Source organism: Trichomycterus rosablanca, chromosome 12 (assembly GCF_030014385.1).
Source record: "Trichomycterus rosablanca isolate fTriRos1 chromosome 12, fTriRos1.hap1, whole genome shotgun sequence".
NCBI lineage: Eukaryota > Metazoa > Chordata > Actinopteri > Siluriformes > Trichomycteridae > Trichomycterus > Trichomycterus rosablanca.
In genome coordinates this window covers 27,350,017-27,372,796 of record NC_085999.1, presented here as the reverse complement: position 1 = coordinate 27,372,796, position 22,780 = coordinate 27,350,017, and the positions used below count along the sequence as shown (strand labels likewise).

The 22,780-nt window shown below is 38.8% G+C and overlaps 1 protein-coding gene and 1 non-coding gene across 2 annotated transcripts in view; both read right to left on the bottom strand.

Annotated features, from left to right (window-relative positions):
* Positions 1-22,780, bottom strand: part of tmem163a (transmembrane protein 163a) — a 52,194-nt gene that overhangs the window by 6,250 nt on the left and 23,164 nt on the right. The window contains exons 3-5 of the mRNA XM_063006430.1: positions 11,088-11,131; positions 8,717-8,808; positions 4,337-4,433 (exon numbers count right to left, since the gene is read on the bottom strand). Of these exons, the coding sequence (XP_062862500.1) occupies positions 4,337-4,433; positions 8,717-8,808; positions 11,088-11,131 (233 nt within the window). The remainder of the gene's footprint in view (positions 1-4,336; positions 4,434-8,716; positions 8,809-11,087; positions 11,132-22,780) is intronic.
* Positions 19,420-19,491, bottom strand: trnat-cgu (transfer RNA threonine (anticodon CGU)). Its single transcript has one exon. It is a non-coding gene; the product is annotated as a tRNA-Thr (tRNA).

Below are 22,780 nucleotides of genomic sequence, written 5' to 3'. Positions count from 1 at the left end.
TGTTGGATTCCCAGCCAGGTCAACAGAACCGCATATTACTGCCATTTCAGCTATAAACAAGTACATATTGAATCGAAACAACGTTCCTCCAGGATCAGGGTGCAACACAGAACACAAGTGCAAAACAATACAATACATTAAAACCACCTCCTTGTTTCTACACTCACTGTCCATTTTATCAGCTCCACTTTCCATATAGAAGCACTTTGTAGTTCTTCAATTACTGAGTAGTCCATCTGTTTCTCTGCATACTTTGTTAGCCCCCTTTCATGCTGTTTCTCAATGGTCAGGACCCCCAGGACCACTACAGAGCAGGTATTATTTGGGTGGTGGGTCATTCTCAGCACTGCAGTGACAATGACATGGTGGTGGTGTGTTAGTGTGTGTTGTGCTGGTATGAGTGGATAAGACACAGCAGCGCTGCTGGAGTTTTAAAATACCGTGTCCACTCACTGTCCACTTTATTAGACACTCCTACCTAGTTGGTCCACCTTGTAGATCTAAAGTCAGAGACGATCGCTCATTTATTGCTGCTGTTTGAGTTGGTCATCTTCTAGACCTTCATCAGTGGTCACAAGACACTGCCCACGGGGCGCTGTTGGCTGGATATTTTTGGTTGGTGGACTATTCTCAGTCCAGCAGTGACAGTGAGATGTTTAAAAACTCCATCAGCATTGCTGTGTCTTATCCACTCATACCAGCACAACACACACTAACACACCACCACCATGTCAGTGTCACTGCAGTGCTGAGAATGATCCACCACCCAAATAATACCTGCTCTGTGGTGGTCCTGGGAGAGTCCTGACCATTGAAGAACAGCATGAAAGGGGGCTAACAAAGTATGCAAAGAAACAGATGGACTACAGTCAGTAATTGTAGAACTACAAAGTGCTTCAATATGGTAAGTGGAGCTGATAAAATAGGCAGTGTGTGTAGAAACAAGGGGGTGGTTTTAATGTTATGGCTGATTGGTGTATAAGTATGCATGTATCAACCTGCTTCAGACCTAGTGTTTTGAGATTTTGTAATCATACATAAAATCCTAATGGCCAGTTAAAGTCTCAGAACTGGAAACAGAGCTGATTTTGACACTGTCTTCTCTCCAGGCTCAAACTGTCTGTCTCTGTCTGTGTCCTCCCACGCAACAGCCAAGAAGCCAGTTCCACTCCTGCATTCTGAACAGCACCAGGTTGTTTTCCGAGTCTGGCTCGTGCCTGACAGCCTTTATTGCTTTGCTTTGTGGTTAGAACACTGCTTTCGCTTAGGTTCTTAATGAGGATATACCATGTATATATTTTTAGAGATGCAGTTCTCAGTCTTATACAGAATTAACTGCTTTCATACAAATATTTTACAGGCATGAGTGGCTCATTATCAGTTCATCACATTTACAAAAGCCCTTGATGAAATAAACAAACTTGTTGATATGTTTAATCCTGTTGGGCAGCATGAGCATTTAATATGAGCTAATGATTCAGTCAGCCAGACTGTTTAATACCACAAAGACAATCAGTATTGATAATCAAATGGAAAGAATTGAATTCAGTATTTTTTATGTAACTATTTACTACTGAATTGTCTAAACAGTGTGTTATTGGGGTATTGGTTTAGAATCTGATTATCAGTTAGTTGCTACAGATTCGTATATTTTATAATGGATTGTGTTTTACATGAGAGTAGAGGGCCTAGTCATGGCTAGGAAAGCATCTGAAGCAAACTGTGGTGACAATGATGGGTATAAGGAGTGACATATAACCATATATCTATCATTCTGTCTGTATATCTATCTGTCTGTCTGTCTATCTGTCTGTCTGTCTAATCTATCTATCTAATCTGTCTATCTGTCTGTTTGTGTATCTGTCTATCTATTTGTCTGTCTATATTTTTATGTCTGTCTGTCTATCTGTGTATCTGTCTATTTATTTATCTGTCTATCTGTGTGTCTGTATCTATTTGTCTGTCTATATTTTTAAGTATCTGTCTGCCTATATTTTTCTATCTATCTATCTATCTATCTATCTATCTATCTATCTATCTATCTATCTATCTATCTATCTATCTATCTATCTATCTATCTATCTATCTATCTAAGTTTCTACTGTATCTGTCTGTCTGTCTGTCTATCTTCCTGTCTGTCTGTCTATCTGTTTGTCTATCTATCAATCTATCTGTCTATATGTTTGTCTGTCTGTCTGTCTGTCTGTCTATCTATCTATCTATCTATCTATCTATCTATCTATCTATCTATCTATCTATCTATCTATCTATCTATCTATCTATCTATCTATCTATCTATCTATCTGTTTATTGTTGCCACTAGTTTGCAATGGATGTGGTTGAAACACCTTGATTTTAATTAGGGGTGTCCACATACTTTTGTTCATAGTGTATCTCTGTAATAAATGAAGACATGACCTGTGATGTCTGCATGGCTTGAACTCCATTATTCAGCTGTGTTCCATAGAGCACAGCTCATCTTATTCTCATTATCATTTCACAGTCTGAAGAGATGAAGAGTGTAAAAAAAGTCTCGGACTGGAGACAAATATATATAAAAAAAAAAAGGATTTTTTCAGGCTGTCTTTAGTCTAGGCTTTGAATTATATTTACAGAAGACCATTCTGATGTGTCGTCTTGTGTAGGCTACACAGCTGCAGTAATAATGATTGTTTACACACAGTTACACAAACTATGAAATGAGGACAGATGAAAACACGGCCCTTAAATATTTTGGTTATTTTCCTGTTATATTTTGAGATTTTCATCACTATTACATTCAGACACAGAAAATTTGATCAGTGCTGTGCTGCATTGCTAATTGGACGTCTGCAGGCTAAGATAATAAGAATAGGAGCAGGCGTTCGGTTGCTAAGTCACAATGCGATGAGGTCAAACCTTGAAGGGTAAACAGGATGGTTGTTTGACTGGAATGGTTACCAACAGAAGCAATACAAACAATGTACTACCCATTATTTTTGCCAGTGGTAGAGGAAAGGTGTTTATTCAGGCTGGCATCATAAGTTTTCAGAGCTGTAGTTTGGTACTGCAGGCTTGACAAAGATAAGGTCATTTCAGCAGGGTGGCATTATTAACTATATACCAGTATATCATGATACGGTATGTTCTTTCACTTAGTCTGTGTGCAATATGGCTGGGAGATACATAAAGTATGTGAGATATCCTGTAAGACAGGTGAAGTTTATGGTCTGTGGAATTCAATGTTGGATTCATGGTACCAGCTACACAACTGGCATGTATGCCTGACACCATGCAGTGGTACCAGTATGGTCAAAGCACTAGATCCTTTCATAAATACTGGACATGCACACATACATGAATGGCTGTGTCTGAGGGAGTAAATGGTCAAACCATTTTCTTAGTGCCACCAAATAGAGGTTTCAATAGTTCCAGTTTTGTGAAGTGTTTAAATATGTATAAATGTATAAAATGAATAAATGTATAAAAACCACTCCTCATGCCAATGCCTCGATCAGCTAGCAGAGGCCACATGTGCGGCAGCAATGAGGAACCCATCCTCCCTCAGGCACAGCCAGTTGTGTCTTATAGATGGAGATTCAAAGAGCTCAAGAGCTCAGCAGTAGTGGACTAGTGCATTAGAAAGTACTTTCTACTAACAGGGTTTGGATGTTTTAGAGTTGTGTTCCCAGACTTGTCTATTGGTACTAGACTATGGGAAAGTTACTTTGGATAAGACTGAAAAATGCATTAACAATTACAGTGAATGCAACTTCATATTAGATTAGATCAGTTAAGGTGGCACAGTAGCTAAGTGGGTAGCACTGTCGCTTTACAACAATATGGTCCTGGGTTTGATTCCACATGTCTGTGTGGGTTTTCTCTGGGTGCTCCAGTTTCCACCCACAGTCTAAAGACATGCAGTCAGGATACTAAAAGTTCCTCTTGTCCCTCACATCTTGAGTGTGTGTGTGTGTGTGTGTTTGGCCTGGCAACCTGTCCTGGGTGTTTGCTGCCTTTTGCCAGGTGAATTAAAACCCACCAAGACCCTGAATAGGATAAAGTGGTGGTGAAACACTACTTAATTAATGAATTAATTAAATCAATTAAATTGCTGTCAAATGTATATAATAAATCTTCCTGATGCACCTGATCACATTTTTATCATCATAATGCATTGTTACACCCCATAGTTTTCAGGTAGGACTGATAATATGGGCGTGTTTGACAAACCTTCATCTTAATCTACTGCCATGGTATGTGGCATCATGTGAAATGCCTGTTAGAACCTTAGTATAATGGGTTTTTTTTTTCATATCATATGTAAGCAAGTCCCAGCAGAGTCATATTCACTTACCACCTCAGGCAGCAACTTGATGGCCAAATCATGGATGGCTTTGCCCAGGATACACATAGAAGACAGGATGAAAATGACACCCAGTATCACACAGGCTCTGGAATTGTAAGAAAAAAAGCTTATAGACACATAGATACATATGTGAGGAGAGTTTAGGATGCAGCATTGAAGCAAATGATTTTAGACATGAACAGTAGACATACTCAGATACTCAGGATGAACTATATTCAATTCAGTTTAATAAGCTTTATTCCAATAGTAGGGCAGCATTGTCACCTCACAGCAAGAAGGTCCTGGGTTCGATCCCCAGGCGGGGCGGTTTGCGTCCTTTGCGCCCCCCCCCAGCAACCGTGATTGGATAGGCGGTTAATAAAGTGAGTGAGTGAGTGTTCCAATAGTTACAGTATTGCCAAAGCTAGTTTGGCTGTATCAGTCATTTACTCTTAGACTGGTACAGACAGAGAGGTACTGTGACTATACTGCTGTATGAGATCAGTAAGATCAGCCAGAGCTAAACAATTTAAGGCTTTTAACATCATTACCAGGACTACTTAGTCAATTCAGAACTTGACATTTGATTTTTGAATACTAACACAGACTGGGTGATACAGTATTATTGGAGGCTCGGGTAGCTGTGTTATCAACCAGCCAGACACATACACAGAGCTGATTGGCTGTGTCTGAATGAGTGAATGGTCAAATGAGTTTTTCATTGCCGCTGCCTTTGCTGCCTCTGCTAAATGGTCAAAGTGCCCTCAAGAGAGTTGTTTGAGGCATAAATAGCACTGCAATATTGTTCTCTGTGAGACCATGTTTGTGGTTGGTGAAAAAAAGCAGTTGTGTGTCTGAGGGGGCACGTGATAGTCTGCGGTTTACCCCAGTCAAAGTGGGGGTCTGCAGCAGCAAAGGAAGTTACAACTGGGGAATTGGACACAAGTAAGTAAAAGCTTGTGGGACACGATATTAAACTTTGATTAATCTCTAATTATTAGACACCATTATTTGGTCTTAACTGTCTCCTACTAGCCACTACAAAGATTGTGCTTCAAACTGCAAAGTATTCCTTTCCTTTTTTCACATTTCAAACTCCATCACTGCAGAATCCATTGTTGATGATACAGTCCTACAAGCTTTTTTTTCAACCCAATCCAGCCTGCAGCAAGCTATCAAAAGCACATATGCTGTCTAAACAGCCACTGAGCAATGTGTACCATTTGGAACACAGCCAAACATGTTTTCTCTTCCATAATACACTTCACTCCACTCTGACAAATTGCATCACTGAAATGAAATTGTGGATGAAAGCTAATTTCCTCAAATTAAACTGTGAAAAATCAGATATGATCATCGTAGGTCCTACAACCCTGGCAAAAACCACAAAAAATTTTCAAATTACCATTGATAATGACACTTTGTCTCCGTCTTCTAACATCCGAAATCTTGGTGTAATTTTTGATAGCAACCTCTCTTTTGACCGCCATGTAAATCACATCACCAAAACTGCTTTCTTTCATCTAAAAAACATAGCACGTCTACGTCCATCACTCTCCTTTTCTGCCGCCGAAACCTTGATTCATGCTTTTATTACATCCAGAATTGATTATTGCAATAGCATCCTTTATGGTACATCTAACAAAATCCTAAAAAAACTTCAGTATATCCAGAATTCAGCTGCTCGCCTCCTTACTCATACTCGCTCCCGTGATCATATTACACCTGTTCTACAAAAACTTCATTGGCTTCCCGTTGCTCAACGCATTCAATTCAAAATTCTTCTATTCACTCACAAAGCTCTCCATAATCAGGCCCCATCCTACCTCACCGACCTGCTCCATCAGCACATTCCCTCCCGTAGCCTTCGCTCTTCTGAGGCTAACCTACTGTCCATACCCTCTAGGACCAAGCACCGGACCTGGGGTGACAGGGCCTTTTCCATAGCTGCTCCATCTTTATGGAATGCTCTCCCCAAACACCTACGAGATTGTCCTGACCTGTCCAAATTCAAGTCACTTCTCAAAACTCATCTATTCAATATGGCATTTAACTTGTAACAACACGAAATAAATGCTTTTATTTTTGCTATTCTTTTTAATAGTTTTTATACTTAGATCACGACAGAAATGTGAAGTCCTAGATCCTAAAACTTGTAAAGTTTTCAGTTTCCTGATTGCATGTAAATCTGTCCTGTTTCTGTCTAATTTTAAGAAATTGTTCTATATTTGTTGTTCTCTCTCATAATTTAGCTAATTTTTAATGAACTGTCTTATGCTGCTCTCTTTGTTTTTATCTTAATTATTCTTGATGTTGATGTACTATTTTGATTTTGTACTATGATTTGTATGGTGTATGTACGTATTTGTTTTGATTATTTGTCTTATGTAAAGCGTCTTTGAGTATCTTGAAAAGCGCTATATAAATAAAATGTATTATTATTATTATTATAATAAATCCATACATCTTTTTGACACATCTCCCAGAAAAAAAGCTTTCTCTCTCTCATACCATACTTGACTCATCAACAAATCTCTGCAGACCAAAAAAAGATGTAGGACTCGAATAGGCACCTTTATGAGAATGTAGCCTTTGATATTGAAGCACAAGATTTGGTATTATTAATACTAATTAGTATGAAGTAGGTAATTTTAGATACAATCTTGGCCATGATGTGAAAAAGAAACTCCACCCTCAAACACACCAGCAACTTACATCAATAAATGTTTTGCATGGTGGCTTAAAAGCTTTTTTAAAAAAACTAACAGATGTTCAGATGGAACTTCTTGGATTCTGTCAACAAATGTATTCATGTGACAATTGTGTCAGTATTAAATCTACACACTGGCCACTTCTATTCAAAAACACAATACTAATACTAAATAGGGCCATTTATTTTCTTATTACAGGCCTAATTTTTGCTGCAAATCTACCATTTCTCCAGGTACATTGTCAAGTTCATGTAACTAATGAAAGTAATCACTTTAGGATGGCAATAGTGTGCCTATTAACTGGTTCCGTTTAGGCTTCTTGGAACCTTGGTGCTTTTTAAAGAACTGGCCCGCGTTTTCACCAGTTTTTGGGAGCTAAGGATGGTGGGTGTTGCACAATGGAAGTAAATAGTACTAACACAATAGTGGAGGGTGTAGATTACCTGCAGACAATTGTACTGTTACAATTGTTACAGATGTTTGTTTAATGCAAAAAGCAAGCATTGATCAACTACTGGCGATAAAAAGACGTAGAAGGCTACTCCGTGTGAGACGAATGGTGTGAGACACATTTTTTATTTGCAGATGTTTAGTATACAGAAGTGAAAAGAAATTTAGCAGCCATATAAGTGGTGTAAAGTTTGTCAGTATTTGTATATTGACATTTTTAAAGTTTATTTATACACCCATGATGCATAACATTATGACCACCTTCCTAATAATGTGTTGGTCCCCCTTTTGCTGCCAAAACAGCCCTGACCCGTCGAGGCATGGACTACACTAGACCCCTGAAGGTGTGCTGTGGTATCTGGCACCAAGATGTTAGCAGCAGATCCTTTAACTCCTGTAAGTTGTGAGGTGGGGCCTCCATGAATCTGACTTGTTTGCTCAGCACATCCCACAGATGCTCGATTGGATTGAGATCTGGGGAATTTGGAGGCCAAGTCAACACCTCAAACTCGTTGTCGTGCTCCTCAAACCATTCCTGAAGCATTTTTGCTTTGTGGCAGGGCGCATTATCCTGCTGAAAGAGGCCACAGCCATCAGGGAATACCGTTTCCATGAAAGGGTGTACATGGTCTGCAACAATGCTTAGGTAGGTGGTACGTGTCAAAGTAACATCCACATGGATGGCAGGAACCAAGGTTTTCCAGCAGAACATTGCCCAAAGCATCACACTGCATCCGCTGGCTTGCCTTCTTCCCATAGTGCATCCTGGTGCCTTGTGTTCCCCAGGTAAGTGACGCACACGCACCCGGCCATCCACATGATGTAAAAGAAAACGTGATTCATCAGACCAGGCCACCTTCTTCCATTGCTCTGTGGTCCAGTTCCGATGCTCACATGCCAATTGATGGAGCCATTCCATGTTGGTCGAAAAGGGCTAATAGTGAGTAAAAATTGATATTTGGGGGACTAATGTGCATCAAAAACATTCCCCACACTAGTACACCACAAGCAGCCTAAACTGTTGAGAAAAGTTTGATTAATGGATTCATGCTGTTTTGGCTACATTTTGAATCCTCAAGGTTAGACCAGGAAAAGTTCTGCAGTATTTCTATCCCCTTAATAACTTAATAATTAGGAGGGGTGTACACATATTTTTGGCTATATAGTTGAGATTATAAACATAGGTTGTGACACTTTAAGAAGCATTTGTGTTTAGCTTCATACTTACATGTACTCTCTGTGGGCTGAATGCACAGCTGCTGCATTGCTGTAGCGCCAGAGCACGATGGCGGACGACAGCACATCTAATGTGGCATCAAACTGAAATGGAAAAAATCAGCCATTAGTAACAGCAGTAGAATATCCATATAGAGTAAACACATGTTACCAGCTTAACACATGAACCTTCTTTAATTAATATGTGGGACAGAAAAGTTAAATGCCAAAATCTTTGCCATTAATTAAAAAACAATGCAGAGAAGGGATTTTAGTTTTTCATTGTTTATTCTGTGTGTGTACTAATACTGCCAGACAATTCAGGTTCTTTTTTTGTGATGAGGGGTCTTATAATTTCTTAGTATCAGAGATGGGGCACACACAGCGACTTCAGACTCGACTCGGACTTGACTCATGACTCGCAAAAAAATGACTCGTAAACAGTCCCTAGCGTCAGCATGTGTTAACATTACTTATGTGTATTATATATATATACAGGGTGTCCCAAAATTCACGCAAGATTTTAATTTTTTAAGAAGAGATTAATTAAAAAATTCAGGGAGACTGGATCAATTAGTGATCTTAGACACTCTGGCCGTCCTTCAACAAGTCGTTCAACACAAAACATCGAAGCAGTTCGTGAGAGTGTTGCTGAGAGTCCAGGAACATGAATTCGGCACCGTGGTCAAGAATTGAACATTTCCAGAAGCTCTCTACAGCGTATTCTCATGAAAGATTTGCATCTTCATGCTTACAAAGTTCAATTGAGTCAAGAACTGAAGTCTACTGACCACGCACAGCGAAGAGAGTTTGTTAAATGGATTTTGGAACAACAAGAAGTGGATGCCGATTTTTCGAACAAAGTCATCTTCAGCGATGAGGCTCATTTTCATCTTGATGGCTTATTATTATAACCAATTATTTTTATGGTTTTCATCTGTATGTCACATTTAGCCATAACATTAGGCCATTTACCCATATGCTATTCCATACATAACCCTATACTGTATACTTTATGAATCAATTAAAAATGTAAAATTTTTAATTAAAAACCTGTGTTCTCTATCAAAATTACTTCTTGCGTGAATTTTGGGACACCCTTTATATATATATATATATATATATATAGTTTTTTTTTTCACTTCATTTGAACATTTTCGTTACCTTTGAATTGGAATCTCACTTAAAATGGTGGAATACCCTACATAGTGCACTTCACAGGAGCAACTGGGGTGAATGGAACGTCCTACAGAATTGGCGCTGATGGTTAAAAGAGCGCTTTCTGAACCAATCAGACCTTCTAATTTTAATTTTTTGTAAAAAATGCTCTTATTTGCATTTATTCAGTTTGCGTCACTGCATTTTTTATTAAAAATTAAAATGAGAAGGTCTGATTGGTTCAGAAAGCGCTCTTTTAACCATCAGCGCCAATTCTGTAGGACGTTCCATTCACCCCAGTTGCTCCTGTGAAGTGCACTATGTAGGGTATTCCACCATTTTAAGTGAGATTCCAATTCAAAGGTAACGAAAATGTTCAAATGAAGTGAAAAAAAAAACTATATATATATATATATACTGTATATATATATATATATATAAAGGGTGTCCCAAAATTCACGCAAGAAGTAATTTTGATGATGTGTCAATGAAACGCTTGATTGACTTTCTAACGATTTAGTGTTTTACTTCACTACTTTACTACACACATTTACGAAATAACGGATTATATTCCCAATGCGACAACACATGGTTATAAATTTAATAGCATCTGGAAGAACATAAGCTAAGGTAAGCAGTGGTGATGATTTTTTTGCTGTATTTTGCCGGATTTTGGCCACTGTGCCGTTATTTATTGCGTGCTTTTGTTTTGCAATGTTGTTTTTTATCTGAACTTACATATTATTTGTTTATTTGTACGCTACCTTTCCAATATATGTTTTGTGTATATTATATTGATTCGTAAAGACTTTTCTGCTTAGTATATAATAGCAAAAAAGTGTTAAAAAGGTGTTAACTGAAATAACACCTCCATATGTACCACATGTACCATATGTACCCTCAGGTCCTGTTGTTGTTGTGTGTTGTCCGAGTGTTGTTGTGGTTATACAGATAATTTGTGTATAATGTGAATCTCTGTAGTGTGTACTATTACTTACTATTACTTACTTTTTGACTTTTATTTATGTAACTTTGAGGCCTCAATTTCCTTTGGGATTAATAAAGTATCTATCTATCTAAATACATGTAGCCAGGTTGAAGAGTGTGGATTATAAATTCTGTATGATAGATAGAATATCTATAAATAAAATGCATATTTAATAATTCATACATTAGAAGATAGAATTCAGATCTAGTTCATATTTTATAATAAGAATAGCACTCACTGCAAATCCGAAAGCTGATGCGCTGTGTCGCATGAAGGATACCGCTGGAGAAAAGGAGAAAATAGAAAAAGAATTAATAATAATTATTAATAATAAGTCATTCATTATTTGACCACCGCTTTATTCTATTCAGGGTCGCTTTGGGTACAATTCACCAAACGGGAGACAGTAAACACCCCGGACAGGTCGCCAGTCCATTATAGGGCAAACACACACACACATTCACATCTACACTTAGGGCAATTTTACTATCTTCAGTGAACCTGCACGTCTTTTGACTGTGGGAGGTAACCGGAGCTTCTGGAGGAAACCCACTCAGACATGGGGAGAACATGCAAACTCCACACAGAGTTTCCCCATGCCACCAAGTATTCATTTAATTACACCTATTTTGCAGCCTTTAATGGTACCCAGAAAAATAGGTCCCATTAATGTAGTTTTGTTTAAATGACACTAAGAATTATTACTAACAGATAATAATAATAAGTGGTTAGAAAATAAGCTATGGATATTTTAAATTAACAGTAAAAAGGCTTTATTAAGGTCAATAATTTACTGTACTGTAATGAATCCACTTTTATTGTCATCCAATCCTCTAATTATCATATGTTCTGTAAGTTACTTATCCAGTTTTTGCTTCTTCCTTTTAATTATTCTGTAGTTAATTATCCTGGCAATAATAATAATAATAATAATAACAATAATATGTTTTGCTAACACATTCAGTAAATCGTACAATTCAAATCCATTCTACAGATCAAAAGCTTTTACATATACATACATATGACATACGCCAACCAGGCATAACATTATGGGCACTGACAGGTGAAGTGAATAACACTGATTATCTCTTCATCACGGCACCTGTTTGTGGGTGGGATATATTAGGCAGCAAGTGAACATTTTATCCTCAAAGTTGATGTGTTAGAAGCAGGAAAAATGGGCAAGCATAAGGATTTGAGCAAGTTTGACAAGGGCCAAATTGTGATGGTTAGACAACTGGGTCGGAGCATCTCCAAAACTGCAGCTCTTGTGGGGTGTTCCCGGGCTGCAGTGGTCAGTATCTATCAAAAGTGGTCCAAGGAAGGAACAGTGGCGGCCAAGGCTCATTAATGCATGTGGGGAGCGAAGGCTGGCCTGTGTGGTCCGATCCAACAGACGAGCTACTGTAGCTCAAACAAGTTCGATCCATAGAGGCCCCATCTCACAACTTACAGGAGTTAAAGTATCTGCTGCTAACATCTTGGTGCCAGACACCACAGCACACCTTCCGAGGTCTAGTGGAGTCCATGCCTAGATGGGTCAGGGCTGTTTTGGCAGCAAAAAAGGGACCAAAACAATATTAGAAAGGTGGTAATAATGTTTTGCCTAATCAGTGTATATGCACTGCCAGTCTTTGTGATTTTTTTATTCATTTCTTGTACGTTTACAATAGTATCTGGAAAACACCTTGTTTTCAAGTAGATGCCAGACATGAGAAAATACACTGAGTTTTAAATTACATGCTCACAGCTTTAGCTGAATTGAATCTGATAACACAGTGTACAAGGAAATAGGGCACCAAGAACTGCAGAAGCAAATCCAGCTGCCTTGTGGGAATAATGCCGGTAATAACATTTGTAGCGGGCTGTTGGATCTTTTTAATACAGAGAAAATAGCTCTTTTAAAAAAGACAAATACAGTATGAATTACATTTGTAGTGCATGTCCAGATATTTATTTATTAGGATTTTAACATCATGTTTTACACACTTTGGTTACATTCATGACAGGACAGATAGTTACTGGTTACACAAATGTTCATACTACATACTGTGGGTACACTACAGCTAATACTACATACTGTGGGTCTACTATATCATATACTACATACTGTGGGTATACTATAGCTAATACTACATACTGTGGGTATACTAAATCATATACTACATACTGTGGGTATACTATATCATATACTACATGCTGTGGGTACACTATATCATATACTACATACTGTGGGTATACTATATCATATACTACATACTGTGGGTATACTATATCATATACTACATACTGTGGGTATACTATATCATATACTACATACTGTGGGTACACTATATCATATACTACATACTGTGGGTATACTATATCATATACTACATACTGTGGGTATACTATATCATATACTACATACTGTGGGTACACTATATCATATACTACATACTGTGGGTACACTATATCATATACTACATACTGTGGGTATACTATATCATATACTACATACTGTGGGTACACTATATCATATACTACATACTGTGGGTATACTATATCATATACTACATACTGTGGGTACACTATATCATATACTACATACTGTGGGTATACTATATCATATACTACATACTGTGGGTATACTATATCATATACTACATACTGTGGGTCTACTATAGCTAATACTACATACTGTGGGTATACTATATCATATACTACATACTGTGGGTATACTATAGCTAATACTACATACTGTGGGTATACTACTGTATATCATATACTACATACTGTGGGTATACTATAGCTAATACTACATACTGTGGGTATACTATAGCACATACTATATACTATAGGTATACAGTAGCACATACTACATACTATGGGTAAACTATAACACATACTACATACTATAAGTATACTATAGCACATACTATATACTATATACTATGGGTATACTATAGCTAATACTACATACTACATACTGTAGGTATACTATAACACATACTATAGGTATACAGTAACACACTACATACTATGGGTAAACTATAACGCATACTACATACTTTGGGTATACTATAGCACATACTATATACTACATACTGTGGGTAAACTATAAAACATACTACATACTGTGGGTATACTATAGCACATATTATAGACTACATACTATAGATATACTGTAACACATACTACATACTATGGGTAAACTATAGCACACACTACATACTTTGGGTATACTATAGCACATAATATATACTACATACTATGGGTAAACTATAACACACTACATACTGTGGGTATACTATAGCACATAATATATACTACATACTATAGGTATACTGTAACACAAACTACATACTTTGGGTATACTATAGCACATACTATATACTACATACTATGGGTAAACTATAACACATACTACATACTGTGGGTATACTATAGCACATAATATATACTACATACTATAGGTATACTGTAACACAAACTACATACTACATTCTATGGGTATACTATAACACATACTACATACTGTGGGTACACTATAGCACATATTATACACGAAATATAGGTATACTGTAACACATACTACATTCTATGGGGGTGGCATGGTGGCTAAGTGGGTAACACTGTTGCCTCACAGCAAGAAAGTCAGGACAGATAGTTACTGGTTACACAAGATTCATCAATCATGGACAATACCACTTATTCTAATCAGGGTCAGAGGTAAGGGGTACTGGAGCCTATCCCAGCTCTCAATGGCACTAGTAGTGGGTAAATGTGGAGTTCATAGCATGACTCTCCATACGCAGTGCAGCTCTCAGTGAGACTCCACCACTGGCAGGTTATAAGATGTAGCCGGAGAGTGTGGAGAGATGTGTGATAGTCTCAGCTCCTCTTAACCAGTGCAGGGGTGGTGCAAGCAGCAAAGGAATTACAACAGGGGAATTGGCAGTGATTAAATTGGGGGGAAAGTAAATACACAACTGGCAGCTCTGTCTGCATTGCCTATATCGTATAAAAGCTGATTCTTATTTCAAGCATCAGTCTGTACCAAGTGCTTTGTTTCTTCTTCCACTTCAGTGCGACTGGAAAAGCTCACTGTTCTATTGATCTCCGAATTTTAATGCCGCAGCCAGAGATTGCTTGGCGCTGCTACAGCACACCTGCTAAGCAGCCTCAGAGTGCTTTATCCTTCCTGCATTATTTAAAAATGCTTCAAACCAATTAGCAATATACAGCTAACCTTCACTAGCACTGTGATTCAGATATGCTAGAGTCCAGTATAGTAAACAAGGTGATTAATCATATAGCATATCACTGAGTTGGTGTTTTAGCCACACCTATTGCTAATGTATAAAAGTAATTATATAAAATCAATTACAGTGGTACCTTGTGACTCAAATGCCCTGCGTCAAGACATTTGTACCCTTAAACTCAACGTTTCCCTTAAACTCGATGTGTGTGCGACTGCTGCTTTGTTCAGCACTCATCAAAGTGAGAATATGAGATGAATCTGCATTTCTAAAATGCTTATTGTTAAAAAAAAGCTTAATGTGACTTCCTCGCTCGTTGTTTTAATACAAGTCACATTAAGCTTTGTGCACCGCCACACTCCATAAGAAATAACGGCACAGCCAGTGCAAAATCAGTTTTGCTCCTTCTCATGTAAATGCATTCTTACTAAACTCGCTAAGGAATACGGTATTCCAAGATCAAGCATCTCCACGATTAAGAAGCATAAGGAAACAATAAAGAAGTAAAGGTAAAATGCAGGTTTTATTGTATTTTGTATTGATTGTTAAATGTTTTAATTGTATTTCAGTGTTTTTATATTATATTTGTGTTTAATTTCAGTGTCAAAAACAACCCCATTATTTTACATTAGCCTAAAATATATGCAGTTCCACAGAACTGGACGTCTTTTAAACTCGACGCCACTTTCAGAACCAATAGATGTCGAGTTTCAAGGTACCATTGTATACACCGATCAGGCATAACATTATGACCACCTTCCTAATATTGTGTTGGTCAAGCTGTGATGCACTGTGTATTCTGACACCTCTCGAACCAGAATTCACTTCTTCAGCAATTTGAGCTACAGTAGCTCGTCTGTTGGATCGGACCACACGGGCCAGCCTTCACTCCCTACGTGCATCAATGAGCCATGGCCGCCCATGACCCTGTCGCTGATTTACCACTGTTCCTTCGTTGGAGCACTTTTGATAGATACTGACCACTGCAGACTGGGAACACCCCACAAGAGCTGCAGTTTTGGAGATGCTCCGACCCAGTCGGCAGACCATCACAATTTGGCCCTCGTCAAACTCACTCAAATCCTTATGCTCGCCCATTTTTTCGGCTTCTAACACACCAACTTTGAGGATAAAATGTTCACTTGCTGCCTGATATATCCCACCCAACAGGTGCCGTGATGAAAAGATAATCAGTGTTATTCACTTCACCTATCAGTTGTTATGCCTCGTCGGTGTATGTTTCAACTTTCTGGCTTTTGACCCCAATCCCACTGCACACTCTTTCAGTGAACTGGAATTCTGATTGCAAACCAGGCCTTCTGGGTCTACCCTTTTGACTAAATGGGCACAAATTATCACAGTAATAGTAGTAAAGGCTGGCACATCCCTAATGGAAAGCTCATGTTCAGGTGTCCATGTGCATTTAGCTATCAAGTGTACTGTATTTCTTTGTAAGGTACCATCTTTATCAAGACAATCTGTTACAGCAGGGCTGGAGGGGGGAGCTGAGACAGCCCTATTTGGAGATACTGTGTGTGGTTAATCACATGAGCTGCTCAGCAGGGCACTAGCAGGATGCCAGACATCCATTAGAGGGCAAAGCAGGCATGACGAGAAGATATGAGGGCTGGTGAGAGAACATGATAGAAAAACCGGGTTTCATTGCAACTAAAATAGCATCTTCATTTTTATGAGTTTGTATCCCTTCTGTGAACTTCATTCCAGAGATGAAATGTCATATAACCATCAATATTAGTAACAGCATGTGAAAGAAGCCATGCTCTCCAACTGATCTGTGAATATCACGCTCATTATCATCTAATGTGACTTGTATTATAGTCCATTAACAGATTTCCTTCCATCTAATTTCTTGTTTCATTTCCTCTTTTTTGGGAAGGGGTGTGTGTGTGTGGGTGGAGAAGTTCCCTAATCTCCCTAATCAAGTCATACATGTTGCAATCGTATGCCACTTGCACCACCCAGGATGGTTGCAGGCTGTCACGAGCCCCCTCTGATACGGGCACAGCCTTATTCACCGGCCAGCGTGATGAGACTCAAACTCAGATCTCAGATTAGTGGCGGTGTTCTAGTGCTTTAGACGGCTGCGCAATCTGAACAGAATACCCTTGGTTTTAAACATATCCATCACAAATATGCTTAGCTTTGCCGATGCATCATACCATGTGCTGAAGTAATATCATATTGATTTTATCAATAAACAGCAGTCACACCCAGGTAAAAAATAAAACAAAAAAAAACCTAAGGGCGCCCAGGTGGCACAGCAGGATATTCCGCTAGCACACCAGTGCCGAGAGTCTGAACTCTTCGGTTTAAAAGTCAGTGTTGCCACCGTTCGGCTGGGAGCCATCTATCGGGCATAACTGGCAGTGCCTGCAGCAGACACTAATTGGCCACCATGTCTGCTGGGTTGGGGAAATGACCAGACTATGTGGGTGGGGTCTTCAGACTCTGTGTAAGGACCCTGGTTAGCAGATGTGTCGGAGGGCACGTGAGCAGCAAATATACCCTCCTCGAATGTATGCGGGGATCCACAGCAGCAGAAGACGACAAATTGAGAAAATGCATAAATAAATAGACAAAAATTTTTGATAATACAGAATTTACTAAATTTGGACATAATGGGAAAAAAATAATTAATTAATAAATGAATTAAATACCCTATAATATGACAGACGCTGTTTTTTGACCTCTTTATCTTTGTCACAAGCAACTGAGCTGTTTTATAATGCTTCATTCATACCCAATATTGATAGCATTGCTTTATTCCCATTTCACAGCTTTCCTAATCTTAATTTGGCTCAGTCCTATTTTCAGAATGTGTTCCACCTGTCAAATTTGGAACAAGCTAAATGTTTATCATACCTTTTTGCGCTACTTTTTGTGCTACTTTTAATTAATCATTTAAAGACAGTTTACAAATCACTGATCTCCTAGTGTCCCAACTTTTATGGTACTGGGTTTGTAAAATGCAGGAGATGAAAGCCTTGCCAATATACATTCATATGACCTAAAGTAAGTCACAGTAGGACATCAGCCTGATAAATCTGCATCTGCAGCATGTGGTGAAAAAGTGAGAGCTCTTCCTTAGCGGTCATAAATAATTCAGGACCTACAGTGCTGGGTCATTCCAACTGAGTGCTTCTTACACTGCAGGATAGAACTAGTTGCTTCCTTCCTTTCTAATCAAACATACCCAGATGCAAAGGGGGCAAAATAAAACCATGTTCAGGAACAAACAGACTAAAGGGGGTAGTAAGAGTGCACGAACCAAACCGCTGGGGGAATTATGCAGTATCAGCCACAGTAAAGTCATTAGGGATGTAACGATGCACCACAAGACAGTTAAAAATCGATTCACATGTGTAACGATTCAAATCGGTTAGGTCTTTGATGTCTTGATATTCAAGCTGAACCTACTATACACTGTTAATGTGCTTTGTGTACGGAGAGCCACACCCTTATCAACTCATTATTTCTCAACTCTGTGCGGGCACCATCAATCAGCCAGCAGAGGTCATAATTACATTAGTTATGAGGTCCCTATCCGGTTCCCACCCTATATGAAAAACAGCCAGTCATTGTTCATGTAGGCGCCCAGCCCGGGTCAGCTCTGGTGAGTAGAGCTGAGCGCCCTACTGCTCATCTTCCATCCTAAATTCAAACACTCAGAATTTGTGTGGCACGTCATATGTCAAAACTAAGAGATTAGTGATTGTTAATATACTGATAAAATACTGTTAATATACTGATAAAAATACTGTTTTTTCATAATTACAAGGGTTCTTCAAAAGGTTTCCGCACTTTTTTAAAAACAAATGACATCACTTTACTACACAGTCACTACACAGGTCTGGGTCCTTTCTGTGTGGAGTTTGCATGTTCTCCCCATGTTTGTGTGGGTTTCCTCCGGGTGCTCCGGTTTTCTCCCACAGTCCAAAGACATGCAAGTGAGGTGAATTGGAGATACTAAACTGTCCAGGACTGTGTTTAATATAACCTTGTGAGAACTGATGAACCTTGTGTAATGAGTAACTACAGTTCCTGTCATGAATGTAACTAAAGTGTAAAACATGACATTAAAATCCTCATAAACAAACAAACATTAGGAACAAAAAGCCATCATGTTTTTGTCAATCTGTCTTGGAAACATCTGGCCATTCGGGACAATTACCTTAGAAGATTAGATGGATGGATGGACGGACGGACGGACGGACGGACAGACAGACAGACAGACATACAGACAGACAGACAGACAGATACTTTATTAATCCCGAGGGAAATTACTGAAAAAGAAAGCATGCATATCAAAGGCATGAATGGGGATTGAACCCGTGATCTTCGATTTACGAGACCGACGCCTTACCACTTGGCCATCGTGCCACCATAAGGTGCAATTTGGGTCAATTAATATAAGCTATCATCAGCTTTAGTATTATAATCATAATTAAGTTAGCTGATTAAACATTAGTTATTATTCTTAATAGTTCATTGAAGTCACATTAAATTATTTCAATAAATTCATATTTTGAATATGTGGCAATCATGCAGCAATAGAAAGAAGAACAGTTGCACAACTCATTATAATCACAAGACTGGCATGACACGTCAAATATAAACTTTTGACTTTAACTGTGGATGGTACCCACATTCAGTTTCCCAGAGCGCCTAATTTATCTTGTACCTAAGGCAGAAATGTACTTTTTATTTGAAAGTCTATTACCCGAGAAGGAAAATCCCCTTGGTTTCAATTATCATTCAACAATTAATCAGTCTCACAGTAATTGTGAAACAAATTGGAAGAAAATTTAAAAGACAAATTCAATGTGACTTCATTGCATTCCATTAGTTTCAGAGTCTTCACCTGATTAACGTGTGGTGTTATTTGAGGTGTTCCACATTGTAATGAGGACCAAAGGGTTTCTGCAGTCTCACTACAGGAATTGTCAGGGCTTGTGAGAGATTTTGGCAGCAGTTCTGTGAGATGATTAAAGGTTCCAGTCTACATGTTGCTGTCATGATTCCAGCCGACTCGAGTCCGAGTCGCACGTAAGTTGCACACACAGCAACTTCAGACTCGGACTTGTTTCAAATGACTCGGACTCGACTCGTGACTCACAAAAAATGACTTGTGGACAACAAAAGTCAGCAAAATTAGTTACGTGTGACAATTATATATACTGTATATATATATGATCCGACATCATTCTGATCGTGTCATTTTCTGCTCTCTAATAAAGCTCCGGCCGTCTTAACCCGCAACGCACCAATGAGTAAATGTTCCAGCCAGCGTAGTGATGAAGCGTTGCTTGGTGGAATACCCTACCTAGTGCACTTCAGAGTAACAGATAACGTGAATGGAACGCTCCTATAGAATTGGCGCTAATGATTGTAAGAACCGCTTTCTGAACCAATCAGAGCTTCTGATTTTAATTGTTAGTAATAAATGCTGTTATTTGCATATATTGCAGCAACACACAGATGATTGTCAATGAAACGCTTGATTGGCTTTCTAACGGGTTCGTGTTTTACTTCACAACCGGGAAAAGTTTGGAGTTTTTTAAATTATAATCACACATTTAAAAAATAACCGATTATATTCCTAATGGGACACATGGTTATAAATTTAATAGCATATGGAAGAACATAAGTTAAGGTAAGCAGCATTATGGATTTTTTGCTGTGTTTGGGATCAGTTTAAGCTTTTAACTGGTACCTAGGAAAGTAAAGGCACGAAGTTAAGCGGCTAAATACAGTCGCTTATCTGTTGTAGTTTTTATCTGAATTTACAGATTATTTGTTTATTGCTATGCTACATTTCCAATACATGTTTTGTGTATATTATATTGACTCATGACCTGACTCGAACTCTAGCCTAAAGACTCGTGACTGCACTCAGACTCTAGCCTAAAGACTCGTGACTTGACTCGGACTCTAGCCTAAGGACTCGTGACTTGACTTGGACTCTAGCATAAAGACTCGTGACTCGACTCGGACTCTAGCCTAAAGAATCGTGACTCGACTCGGACTCTAGCATAAAGACTCGTGACTCGACTCAAACTCTAGCCTAAAGAATCGTGACTCAACTCGGACTCTAGCATAAAGACTCGTGACTCCACTCGAACTCTAGCATAAAAACTTGTGACTTGACTTGGATTCTAGAATGAAGACTCGTGACTTGACTCGGACTCTAGCCTAAATACTCGTGACTTGACTCGGACTTTAGCCTAAAGACTCGTGACTGGACTCTGACTCTAGCATAAAGACTCGCGACTTGACTCTGACTCTAGCATAAAGACTCGTGACCTGACTCGGACTCTAGCCTAAAGACTCGTGACTCGACTCAGACTCGTATTCTGTGACTTGTGAACATCTCTGCTATGTGCTCCTAAAACCCTGGAACCCACCTCTCCAGGAGCACATGTTAAAGGAAAGCTTGTCGTCAATGTCAAGCTAACGCCCCTCATCGTGATTGGTCCCCAGTGATTGTGCCCAGCTGCACCTCGGCTGAGATGATGAGCTCGGGGCCTTTAAGGAGGCAGTTTCCGATCAGTCTTTGGAGACTATTTTGACTTTGCCTTTGCCATGTTTGCTCCTAAAATCATTACAGTTGTGTAATACTGGAAGTTGTGGTGGATTTTGACAGATACGGGTGCTGTTGCAGTAATCCATTACTGATTCTTAATTACTTCTCTGAAAATGTAATAGGATTATTTTGCTCATTAGTTTTTGGAAAAGTAATCACACACTTTCTAAAAACCTGTACACATTGCAGCCAACTGAAAAACACGAATGACAAGTGATTCAGTAATCTATTTAGGAGTTTACAGCAGAATTAAAAGGCACTTTTTAATGTCTTGCCTTTGGTTTCTACTAATTAAAAACCACTAAACTTTTTAGCCTACATATTTTTGGTCTTTCTATAGTTCAATTTTACATTGATGTCTTTATATACAAGCTGAACCTTCTATACACATATCATGTCCGGGTCAACTAACAAAAAGTGCTAATGTCCAAATCACGTTTAAGATCATGCACTAGTGTCCCACATAAATATGTAAGTAATAGTAATAATATAGTAATAATAGTAGTAAGGGACAGTGGTAGCCAAGTGGGTAGAGCTGTGGGCTACCAACTAGAAGGCTGTGGGTTTTAATTCAGGTTCTGCCATGCAGCCACTGTTGGGCGCTTGAGCAAGGCCAGTAACCCTCTTGGCTCCAGGGGTGCCGTACAATGGCTGCCCCTGCACTCTGACCCCAGAAGTTGGGATATCGGAATAAAGAATTTCATTGTACTGTACATGTGCGTATGTATATATGAATAGATTATCCTCATTCTTCCTTTAAAATTATATAAACAAACTTCTTTGCTTTCTAATTAGACAATTAATAAAAAAAAATAAAGAGGTAAGGGGCCGCTCAGGTGGCGCAGCGGTAAAAATAAGCTAGTGCACCAGAACTGGGATTTCTAATACATTGTATCGAATATCAGCTCTGCCATCCGGCTGGGCTGAGCGGCCACACGAACAACGATTGGCTGTTGTTCACAGGGTTGGTAAGCTGGACCAGGGTTCCTCATAACTTGTGAAATTACGACCTCTGCTGGTTTAAATATTTTATTTATAATTTTTCCCCCTTATTCCTCCAATCCAGTCATGGTCATTTAAAGCTTC